Raw genomic sequence first — 12,560 nt, 5'->3', positions numbered from 1 at the left:
GAGGGTGGGGGAGCACAGTTACATTACCCAGCATCCTCTGCAGTATCTCAGCACTATGGAGAAGTTAGTGTGACATACCTCCATTGACTTCATCATTGTATAAAGATAATGGAGTCACTAGATATGTCCTGCACTCGGGAGAATTATAACAGTAGCTTGGAATTAAAATACTTGCTCTGTATGAGGTTGTTTTTTTTTATGCTCTAGGTTAAGTTGTAGGCATCTGTATTCATGATAAATTCCATTCTATTCCAAGAGGTTCAGAAACAAAAGGAATTAAAGGAAAGTCTGACCTGTTAATCAAGTGATACATTCAAAAAAGGAATTGCTTTTTTCCCCTTTCAGTGGGCTTTTTCAAAAAGGAAGGACTTGCTCCATTTTATCTTACCATTTGTGTTTGTCCCATTGGCACTCATTCCCCTGTTTTGGGGCTTGTATTAGAGCTCCAGAACATTCATATCCAAGTTATACTTAAGGAATTATATAGCAAACTAGGACCAATTGGGCTAAATGCAGTGTAGATTCAGTTTAACTTTATGATCTGAGGTCGGTGTGCATCTGTGTATGTGGAACTTCCTAATCAGAGAGACTAGCAGCTGAGATCTTCAGAACTAATCGCCCTCTCTTCTCTTTTTCCCTATCTCCATGCTTTTCCATTTCTTTCTAGTTCTTTGGCTTTGCTATACATAATAAAGATTCAAATTCTTAATGAATCAATGACATACATCAGGGAGGGGAAAGCGCTATTTATTTACTTGTATTCTACCTGTATTATTTTTATAAATAACTCAAGGTGGTGAACATATCCGGCATGCCTTCCTCCTCCTATTGTCAACAATAACAACAACAACAGTGAGATGGGCTGGGCTGAGAATGACTGACCCAAAGTTACCCAGCTGGCTTTCATGGCTCAGGTGGGTCTTGAACTCGTGGTCTGCCACTTTCTAACCTAGTGCCTTAACCACTGGACCAGGGCTGTCAAATTCCCGGCCTGTGGGCCAGATGCATCACATGCTAGTTACGCCCATGCCCAGTTTAGGGGCGTGGAAGGGGGAAAAAGTCCCTATATGTTACGTGATGCTGCCGTGGTGACATGAATTTGACAGCCCTGCACTAAACCAAAATGACTCTTTTAGCACAAATCTTTCAGTTCAAACAGTTACCAAAAGAAATAGAATTAACTACTTACTTCTTCCCAAGTGAACTTCTCAGACTTCCTAAGTCTGAGAAAGATTTCTTTGAAGACAAGTGGCTGATGGTAACACTTGTTTAATCTGGTACTCCTACGAAGAAGTTGTAGGAAGGAAACATTAGGATTAAGAGTGGAGCATTTAGTGATCCCCCTTCATGGGAACCAGCAGGATATAGTCTCCACATTCTGTGCCCCATTGCTGCTTCTGTATTTTAAAAGGTATCATTCCAGGAAATCTCATGCTCCATATCTCTCAGACTAATAAGCCTCCCATCAGGAGGCTTTCATTTTTACTAAGCTAGAGATGAAACTATGACCTGAGTCAACAGAAGCCTATCTACATTTATGCATTTTGGATTACATTTGCACATGCTTCTATTTTTTACTTTCCTTTCAAAGATAGGAGTTTGGGTGACCATTCATTGGGGGTTTATTCATTGCATACACACTTCAGCCAAAATTAAATACTTTTTAGGGCTTTTCCATATGCAGTCTTTGACCAGCTGCTATCCCCCAAGATATTGGCTAATTTTGAAGGTTGAGTCAATTTTTTCTAAGCCTGTATCAGTTCTTCTAAAAGCACCAAAAACTGGATTTACTTTCCTTCCTTCCCTGGCAAAGGTTATGTTTTGTGGGAACCCTGTTAAGTTTGCTCCTCCTTTTTCATGCCTCACAGCATTTGGACACACGCTTTCTCGGCTCTTGCATTCTCTTGCTGCAATTGATTCTAGGAAAGGAATAAGGATAACCATCAGTGAAGTTGATCTTAAACCTTCTCATTAGTTTCTAGTCACTTTCACAATACTTCTATAAAAAAGACAAGCCTTCTTGATTTTCCTTATTTATATAAGCAGGAGTTATCAGCAAACGTAGTCTCATTCCTACTTGATTTCTAGTCAGTTTCATAATTGTGGTAAAAACAGTACTTAGTTTGATTTTCCCCACTTTGAAAGTGGTAACACTTGCTTCAATTTCACTTTCCAGCCCCTGGACTAAGGGTGTGACTACTTTTCTTCTTCCACACGTAGCTAGAGGTTTCATATGCTATAATCATGGTTAAAGTTATTGTGAACCTGGCTGCCAAAAAAAAAAAAAAGGCCCCCTGCCAGGTTGTCCTTCCTCCATCACAACTAGCAAAGGCTTTTTAATAAAAACAAAAAAACAAAACAGACTGGTGCTTTCTCCTTAACAATTGCAAAGGCTTGTTATGTTGTTGTAAATGGCCAGACACAGCCACACAATGACAATGTGAATGGAAGATGGGTTCCAGGGTTTTTCTCTTTGTTTTTTGAGGAATGGAGGCAAGAAGGCTTTTGTTGCTGAGGAGCAGGGACAGCTCAGGGGCAAAACACTAATTTTTAAAGACAATTAAAACTCTAATCATTTGCACGGAGAAGAATTCAGCATTCATGGTCTCAAGCTTTTAAGGCTGGAAGAAATCAAAATGGTTGAACTGAAGAGCAATAGAAATTTGGCCAAAGAGGATAGTGAGACTGAATTATTTAATCACCTTGTGGTGTGAGAGTAAGAGAGGTATTATAGATAGACCGTTTCTCCATAAAATTGTTGAATCTGGGCATCTGGGCTCCTGCCTTTGTTAAGAAAAATATTTAAGCTGGAATTCTGCCATCTATTTCAGAAGTCTCTTTGAATTCTTTTCTTTTCAAACAGAAGCTGGGCAGGCTCAAACTATTAAAATCTTGGGAGGTGAGTTTTCAGTCTTTCAATCATTCCAGTTTCAATTTATTTTTTCCATGATGTACCCAAAACCTTGAGAAAAAGGAAAAAAAAGTCATCTGCAAGGTCAAGTGTGCTGTCACTGATTTAACAGATGTTTGATCACAACCAGAAGTTTAAACATTTTGAACAGACAACTGTCACCCCTAGAAGTAGAAGAATAAGAATATCCATAGTACATTTTCATTCTAAAGAACCCCTATAGATATTAACAGATTTTATTCAGTACTGGAACTCATTTCCCTCTAACAAGTCTTATGTCCAGCAGCAATCTTTTCCATGACGGTCTAATCTAAACCAATAATTCTCAACCTTTCCCTTCTTGGATCCTGCTCATTTTATTAAAAATTCAGCCAAAAGGGGATATAAGTTTAAATGCATTCTGAAGGTCAGGAAACCACTTACTGAGACAATAAAGTACAGCAAAAATATTGTAATAATATTATGCCCCAATTCATTGCTTTTTTTCTTGTTTCTTCTCCTTTCTAGTAAAAGAAATTTTGTAAATTGGGTTTCGCTGTAAAGATAAAATATTTCTTGTGGAAGGGGGTAGGAGGAGACATTTCTATTTTTTTAAAGGGGGGAGGACTTCCAAAGATGAAGCAAATCTAATTTACACCAATCCGTGTACTGTACTTCTCTGTATCTTTTTATCCTTGCCTGCCATCCTTGCTTCTGTCACATCCATATGCCACCTAAAGAACTGTCATTATTCTTTAAATTTCCCACATTATTTTCTTTGAGGATCTCATTAACTTCATCCATCCACCTCCCTTAGTCTTCCCCTTCATCTTGACCCCTTCATTCTTCCTTCATATATCTTCAATCAGTTTCTTTATAATCACTCCACTGGCTTTCCTCCTTTTGGGTTAGTCTCTGACTTTTGAATTCAATCCATATTCATTTATCACTCATTTATACTTGACCTTATTTCTTCTTGCTTAATTACATCCACTTTTTTAAGTAGCCCATTTGATTGCATTTAACTTCTATGTCTCTTGACATACTTAACTCTCATTTCCATATAAGAAGTGGACGAAAGCATACTTCTACAGATAGCCATTTTTTTTCTTTTACATTAATTTCTCTAGACAAATTGGATACTATCTACTGTTCTTCTACATTTCTGCATCATAAATGTTCTGCATCTATTTCCCTATCCTTGGTAAACTTCCTACCAGGATATACCAATTCATCTCCTTCAATTTGGGGGGGCTATTTATATACAACTTGAAATCATTCAGTCCACTTTCCATTCAGATACAATTGTCTTGGTCTCTGAAACATTGTTAGAGCCGTGCTCCTGACTGCCTTGTGCAGCAGCAATGTGTGGCTTTACCCACACACAACATTTTGCACAAGTTCACATCCACAACTGACACAACATTAAAAGCATCACAAGTTATGCACAGTATACACTAATCAATAAATATATTAAGCAATGAGTGGAATTTTTACACTGCTTGCCTTACTTCCTCCCTTACTACCTTCACTGTGTATTCCATTATTCTTATATATGCTTTATTTCTATTAAATGACACTCTTGTGGAATTCGACAAGCAGTTCCAACTCCAAAATCCACAGTTTTAATATATTTATATATTCATACATGGATAAAGAATAAATCTCCGATCTGCTCATTCCCTCCTTGGCATAAAGCCAGACTGTATCTCTGAAAATGTTGCTCAGTGTCACCTCTCATAACATTTCCGTTGAGATTTTATTACAGACTTTCTGGTTACTCTGGGGGGGAAAAAAAATCCTCCATAATTTTTCTTTCACTCTTGCTATATTTTCCTTTGCGAACTGGAATGACAACAGTATTCTTGAAATTTCAGATACAATTACAGACTTCCCACAAACACTGAGCAAGTTGGATAGCCACTTCATGATCAAACCAGATTCTTCATTTAATGGTTCTCTTGTTACAGCAACTACACTTTCAGTCTTTTTCAATGTTTTCACAGCAGTTTTTTTTATTTTGCTTTTAGCAACTTTTACTCCATTTTTTCTTAGATACTAACATTTATACTATTTGTGTCATTTTTATTCTTCAACATTTCATTCTCTTTCTCACAGAGAATATTCCTCCAACGCTCCCTCATATTAATTTCATTACCAATAATTTCCTCAATTTTCTTTTTGTTAGTCTATGGGAGGTTCCTTGTTGAGCCTCTTTCATCCGTTTCTAAAACATTGTTTTATTCCATCAATATCGATCTGTACTTTCTCTCTTTTATTTCTTTTTTGTTCTCTTTTATTATATACTTTGCAATCATCCTTTTTCCTCCTTGTACAATATAATTCCCTTGTCTTCATTTTTACAGCAGTACTTCCTTTTTATGCATTGTTTTTCTTCCACATCGTTATTTCACCAAGTTTTTTCATACTTTCCTTTAGCATAGCGCACTTCTATGGCATTCTATAATATCGATGCTGTTCACCAAGCCATCATTTGTGTTCAGTCTTGAATTTCCAAATGGCCTAATCATTTTTTGTATCCCATCATCTTGTTCTTACCTATCTATTGATGGCATTTAAAAGAATGATTCCTCAAGTCCACACCATTTGTTCAAAACGTTGTACAGTTTTTCTCCAAAGTCACATGTGAATCTTTGATTAGCACCATTGATTGGAGTATAATATGTAACTATCATCAGCCTGTGGATTCCTATTTTCTTGTGCACTTGCTTCTAGATGGCAGCATTGCCTGCTTTCTGATCCACAGTTTACCTATTTTATTCTTAATTAAAGCCACACCTTCATTTCTTCCCTTCCACAAGACCAGATCACTTTCATTCAGATCCATTACATCTTTACTTTATCTTAGTTTTACATATAATATGCCTGTTTTTCTTTCTTTCATTAAAGGCACTAGTTCATGCACCTCTTACATTCCAACTCACAATCTCCAAAATGCCGCAGTCATCGTTGACCACATGAATATTTATCTCCTCTGCCCATTTTCACGTAATGTTTTTTTGAAAGATAGAGTAAATTCGGTTATGAACCTTTGTTACACTAAGAGCTGTGGTAACATAGTGGTTAGAACATAGTACTGCAGGCTAACTCACTGCTTACTCCAGGAGTTCGATCCTGACCGGCTCAAGGTTGACTCAGCCTTCCATCCAGGTCAGTAAAATGAGGACCCAGATTGTTGAAGGCAATTACTCTGTAAACTGCTTAGAGAGGGCTGTAAAGCACTGTGAGGCTTTATATAAGTCTAGGTGCTATTCCTTTTGCTATTGCTACACTCATGTCATACGCAATATTCCTTGCTAACAGTAAGGACATAGTACTGGTCATTTTGGATAAGTGTCAGAAGTGGAACCAAAGCTCAATTTTACCCTAAACATGTTGATGTTATGCTACGTAAGTTAAACTATCTAATTTAAAGATTATTTGCAGGTCAACATATTGTTGTCTCATCTCTGCAAGGGGGAAAGAGTACTACTATTCAGTGTTCTGATGTCCTCTTGTGGTAACAGCAATGGCAAAGGATGTCTCCTCAACCAAATCCCTTAGCAGCAGCCACTGACTCCTATTGGTTCTCTATAGTTCCAGTTTAAGGATTGCCTTACCTCACCATCTGAAACAGTTCTTAAGAGATAAGAAAAGAGAAGCTACCTTTAAATATAATAAGCACCTTTATGCAGGTAATAACAGATGCCTTAATCTAGAAATTGTTGATTATCTGAGCCCTCACTATTTCTAATTTCAGTGGCCTAAATCAGCAGTTCTTTTATGTATTGAGTGGGTATTTTCTTTCCTATGCATAGTAATAATAACCGCTCTGCTTCCTAGGACAAGATCCTTTGCTTCACGCTGTGTCTGCTAGACATTTCACTTTGGGAGCCTAGCAAGATAGATATGGCCTCCAAAATTTTCTTCATGTTGATTAATTCTCTGCCACTGAGGGAAACTTCAGTAAACAGCTTGAATCCAATCCAGGTTCTGGCATCATAGAGACAGCTATTTCTTTGTAGTTACCCACATGTTCACTATACAATAAATAACCCAGAAATAACATTACACGAGAGACAGGCAGGCTGAAACTGTTGTGCATTGGTGGCAAGTTTTTATCCTCTCCCCTCTTCATGTTTTCATTCTAATTATTACTATGACTAGATACTTAGCCTTAGGTGTACTGAGGAGATCAGTATGACTCATCTGTCGAATGCTGGCAAATGCTGGGGTGGATGTTGTCCTGGTGGGTTAATCATTCCCAACTTTGCCTTAAAGATTTGCTAATTCCTATAGCTGTGCAAAGCAGCTGTTGTGGCCTTAGTGGGTGACTTCTTTGCTAAAATAGCCTTTTGGCAATATCGCTTATAAACTGGGCCATGAAATTAGAGAAAACAATAGCTGTCTTGAGGAGAGGAGCCTGGCACACAGCATACATTGTCAGTAACGATCGTCTGAGCATCATTTGGTGCCATTCTCTATGCGGCTTCTCTTAGTGTCAGATTCTTTCACATATTTTTAATTCAATTCCCCCAAGCTGCAATATCTTCTACAGTAGAATGATTTTGCTACTCTGGCATATTTCCCCTAATTTTCTGGACAGGAACAAACTATTGCCACATCTCACATAAATACGACTGCAGTGGTTGTTAATTCCCTCTCTCTCCAATACACACATGCAAAGGTAATTCTGTGTTTCTTTTCTGTACAATAGCTAATATTTGAGGGGGTAGAACAGGAACCATTATCAGGATATGAGGAAGTCATCCTCCTTAAAGTCATTTTCGGAAGGTTGAATCGTGGTATGTTTTGGCAACCATTGGCACCAAATGAGCCCCCTGGCAAATGATGAGCAACCTGTGGCCTACATACATCTTCCCAATTCGAAAGGACCCGCATTCTGTAATGAGATCTCTCCTCCTCCTCCTCCTCCTCCTCCTCCTCCTTTCTCTTTAGCACCAGAATAATGATAGTACTGGGTATATTCAGACTGAAGTAGGCATACCATAACTATTTTGAGATGTTGAAAACAACATGCATCTGGCTTTGGAAGCCTGCTGTTTTTGAAAGCCCCTGACTTTGCCGAGCAGAGAAAATGGGGGCTGTCTTGAGACTTCCCCAGTTTGATGCTCCTGGAGTATCCCCAGTGGTATGCCTATAGCTAGAATGTAATCGGCAAGCTTGACCCAATGTGTCCTTGAACTTCAATTTTTTTTGAAAGAGTTGTTTTGAGCCCTAATTCCTCGCTCTTTTCCTAATAAACCAGTGATGCTCATGCCATGCCCAAGAGAAACAAATGAGAAAATTTGAAGATCTGAACATGAGGGAGACGCACTAACATAGTGTTGTGTTTATCTTATGATAGCTATAGATCTTTGTTCTATTTCATTATATTTACCAATTTTTTTTCTAATTCTGAAATATTTTATGCTGAGAATGTCATTTTAAAGACCCATGAACTATCTTTATGTAGTTTAGCTTTAGAAAGAGAGAGGTAGACTGTATAATAATGATATGTAGCAAAGTGACTAGATCCAGGGCCAATCTGCAACTTCTGTTTGTTACAGCAATGAAATCAGGTCCAGCCTTGAAGGTCAGGATACACCGCTCAGCTTTCAGTAGTATTGTCCTACTGGATGTAAGGGTTAAAGCAGAAACCAGGTCCGAGAAGGGCACGGTTAAATGCTGAGCAGGTCCATGCCAATCTCCATGCTGGAAAGGGGTGGCTAAGAGTCTATTAGCTTAAAAGAAGAGGATGAAAATGCATACGATTTAATCTCTGGGGGTGGCACAGATATGGGTTTGATTTCTATATTTGGTCTCTATCTATTCTTCTGCATATACTGTATATGACTTCTAGTTTACAATGAAGACATGTATCTAGCAATGTGAAATCACTGAAATTTTTGCTACTAATTCATGAATGTGAGGTTGAGTTTCCAGAAGAATGAGTGTTTATAACAATGCCTGATTCTGTATGGTCCTAGCAATATGAAGTAATAAATAATTCATTTAATATGAAGCTTAAATGGCTAATCTGGATAGGCAACTGCACCTAACCTCATTGCCCAGTTTTCTCATGATTAGAATGGGCAAGCAATCATTTCTAAAGGGCAGAAGTAGATGGCCCCATTCCCTATTAATCCCTTATTCACCTTCAAATGAAACATGCTTATGGTGTATATCTCTGCTGTACTTTGGACACCATTCTCCCTTTTGTGTTGTCTTGAATCCTTCTGTCCATTGGAGCTGCAGTTAGAGCAGGGGTCTCCACACTTGGCAGCCTTAAGACTTGTGGACTTCAACTCCCATAATTCCTCATCCAGCCATGCTGGCTGGAGAATTCTGGGAGTTGATGTCCATAAGTCTTAAAGTTGCCAAGTTTGGAAAGCCACGAGCTAGAGCATTTCAGTTGACGGTACACTAATATCAGCAACAAATTAGGAACTTTGCAAAGGCAAGGTTGCCTGTTCAACCTAGTCAATCCTTACCCCTGCATTGTAATAGCTGCTATATCTCTTTTCCCTCCCTCCTTCACCTCTCAAATAGTTTAGCGGTTAAGATCAGTTACATACAGAAAGTTGCCAGTTTAAAACCTAACAGAAACATTGTTTAATTACAGTTTTTTTTCTTTTTTTAAAAAAATCCAGGAGTTTGCTTTTTTAAAAAGTCAGATACCTGAAGCAGAAAAGCGTCAGCTGCAGCTCCCAGACAGAAGAGATTATGTGGCGTCTTTCTTAGTTTTGTTGACTTCTACTGGAATGGATGAATTGTGTTAGAAGAGCTCTTGAGTTTTATGGTTTAGACACCTGTCTGCTATTAACAAAAGTGAGCTCACTTAATGTCACATGAGCCATGAAATAACCTTCCAGCAGTCACCTCTCCAGACAGGGCTAGAGCCAAAGATATAAGAGATTGAAAAAGTCAGTATCTTACTGCCAAACCTCTAAATCATCCAGTGCTTATTGCCAAATTATTTTTGGTATGATTCTGAATATACTTCGGCTTCAGGAGTGGTACGATGCTCCCTTATATGGCCATGATTTATGAACATTATTCTAGCATTGTCCCACTGACCATCTCTTAAACCGTACAGAATATTAATTTAGAAGTTATTTATTGAGCATTGAGATCGATGCCACTTTTCCATATCTTTGAGAGCTATTTTCAAATACATGTGTATCATCAAAATCCTCCCGAAAAGATAGTGGTCTACATTTTACATGCATTTCATATTTGCACAGTATCTAGAATGCTTTTTACTTGAATGTCGTCTTGCAGCAAATATGTTTCCAATAAGCTCTTGAGCTGCCTCACTGTAGAATAGATGAAAAACTCTGCCCTCACGTAGAACTTCTAATAACTTTTATTCTTGACTTCGACTTAATTCAATACATTTTTTTTTCAGAAGAAAATTGAGTGAACTAAGATTATATTGTATTTTCTTCAAGAGAAGAGTTTGTAACAAACAGTCCTGCAGTCTTATACTCACTCAGTCTCCCTGAACAACTGGTCCTGGTGTTTAGCAGCGGCCAGAATAATTTGTTAGATATCCAGCTCTCTTGCACTTCATTCCTCAACTGTAAGCTAGAAAGCAGCTTCAGGTTCTGAGACGGAAACCTGCTTGACCTGACATCTAGAACCAATTCATGATTCAGAATCTTCCTGATATCATGAAGAATATTCCAACACCGTCAATTTCATCAAGAAAGCAGGAAAAGGCCCAGTGTGGTGTTAATGAGAGCAGAATGGCCATATGTTCTCTTTTCCTGGGAACATTTCTCCATTTAAAGATTATCCTATGAAAATCCAATTTAAATATACAAGGGTTAATAAACTAGGAGAAGCCATGATCTTAAGGTTATCCTGAAAAATAAGCAAACAAAACAGAAACCCAAGTCCTATGGTCATTGTTTTCTTTGCTTCAGTGAGATGCATTTTCCTATGCAATATGGCATCCAGATCTGTTTTATGAAACTAAAGGACCACAACGTAGCAGCAAAGTCAGACAAATGACAGTTATTTCTAAAATTTGTATCCGCGCACTAAAATTAGCATATACAAATATTATGCAAATCAGTTTTATCTCCTTTCCGGTTAAGTTTCCCCACCTCTATTTTTTGGCGATAGTCTTGATCTACTGACAATTTATAGGAATATAGTTATTACAATAACATATTCTACTTCTTTTTATTTCCAGGCTTGGTCTTACTCAGAACTAGTTGACTGCCTCAGTATCAACTCATTATCAAGCAAGGTTGAATGTGGACCAAAACATTGGCATGGATATGAAGTATCAGATTCATGGCAATGTCCCTACAAATGGATACTTGGAAGCAGCCCCCTAACTTAATGCAGGAGGGAATGCCCTGGGGCCCTAGGTTTCAGGCACGCTCCGCAGCATCAAGAGGCACTTGAAGTAGCTCTCGTTTTCTTTAGTCTCTGTGCCCCTTCAAGACATCCCCATTGCCATACACACCGAGAGTAGCCCATTGGTTGGCAGAACATGCTCTCCTGTCAGCAATATGCCTGGAAGAAACTTTGCAGTCTGCCAGGGAGGTTTTTGCTGAGCAACTTGCAAGAAGATAGACGTGTATTTGTTTTAGGGCATTTCCCGCATTTCTAGTTGTCCCAAAAGTGAGAAGGAAGTTGTGAATGTACCATTAATATATACTACCTACGACATGAAGCAGAAAAAGGTGGTATTAGGTACAATGAATCCTGCTTATCTGTTTTGAAAACCCCCAGTGGTGGAGCACTCACCACCCACAACTAATTTTCTTTCTGTTGTTTTTTTTTGTTTGTTTAATTTATTTCAGTGAACTCTGGCGACGGCATTGACTACAGCCAGCAGAAGCGAGAAAATATTGGAGATTTGATTCAAGAGACACTGGAAGCTTTTGAGCGCTATGGTGGTGAAGATGCTTACATAAACATAAAATACATGGTCCCAACTTATCAGTCATGCCTGTTAAATTAACAAGAATGATGCCACGAGCCCTTTCCAGCTCTGTCTAATGTTTTGGTACTCATTCCACCCCCCCCACCCTCCAATTTACTAAAAAAAAGCAGCTTCTGGGGCCTTAGACTCAATACAAATGTGAGCCTGTCTTTCCAATGCATAAATAGTGCCTGTTTCTTGGATTACAATGGTGTGCTGTGCTTATTTGTTTGGTGAAAGAATTGCCTCTTTATCACAAAAGCAGAGCGGAGCGGGTGTCAGAGTCAAACCTTCATTTGTACGGACAATAAAACTATAATTTTCATATGCAATTCGGCAATTGCTCTTCTGTGTCTGCTTGCCCTGGAGGCGATGTCCCAGGCTGTAACAAGGAGAGTTTATGCTGACTGCTTAATAGGAGAAACAATCGTTCAGCAGTGGTTCTCTAGCAGCTGGGCAGAATAATGCGCCCCGACTTACAATAAAACTGTTGAGCATCTCTATGAAGCACAGGAGGGACTTTTGTGCAGCCCATTAGAAAGTGCCTTCATAAATGTAATTAATGAATCAAACACACGTGTCATCCAAGCTTCCAGGTGGTTTGCCTTTTTTCCAAAAACAGAATGCCTTCTTCTTTCTTTCTCTTCCCTTTTTAAAAAAGTAGCAGGGCAAGAAAGGAAAATGGATCAGCCTGCAAGCAAAATTTTATAGTAACAGTGTTGCCTT

At 38.5% G+C, this 12,560-nt stretch overlaps 1 protein-coding gene across 2 annotated transcripts in view; it reads left to right on the top strand.

Annotated features, from left to right (window-relative positions):
- The window catches only part of PACRG (parkin coregulated), a 277,345-nt gene extending 265,171 nt beyond the window's left edge, over nucleotides 1–12,174 (top strand). For both annotated transcript variants that reach the window (XM_026705094.2, XM_087938616.1), the window contains one exon: nucleotides 11,713–12,174. In XM_026705094.2, coding sequence (XP_026560879.1) covers nucleotides 11,713–11,873 — 161 coding nt within the window. In that variant the 3' untranslated portion in view covers nucleotides 11,874–12,174. The remainder of the gene's footprint in view (nucleotides 1–11,712) is intronic.
- The last annotated feature ends 386 nt before the right edge of the window (nucleotides 12,175–12,560 follow it).

Source organism: Pseudonaja textilis, chromosome 1 (genome assembly GCF_049901715.1).
Source record: "Pseudonaja textilis isolate UNSWEBS1 chromosome 1, rPseTex1.2, whole genome shotgun sequence".
NCBI classification, from domain to species: Eukaryota; Metazoa; Chordata; class Lepidosauria; order Squamata; family Elapidae; genus Pseudonaja; species Pseudonaja textilis.
Note: the sequence above shows the minus strand (reverse complement) of the source record. Positions and strands in the feature narration are given on the sequence as shown.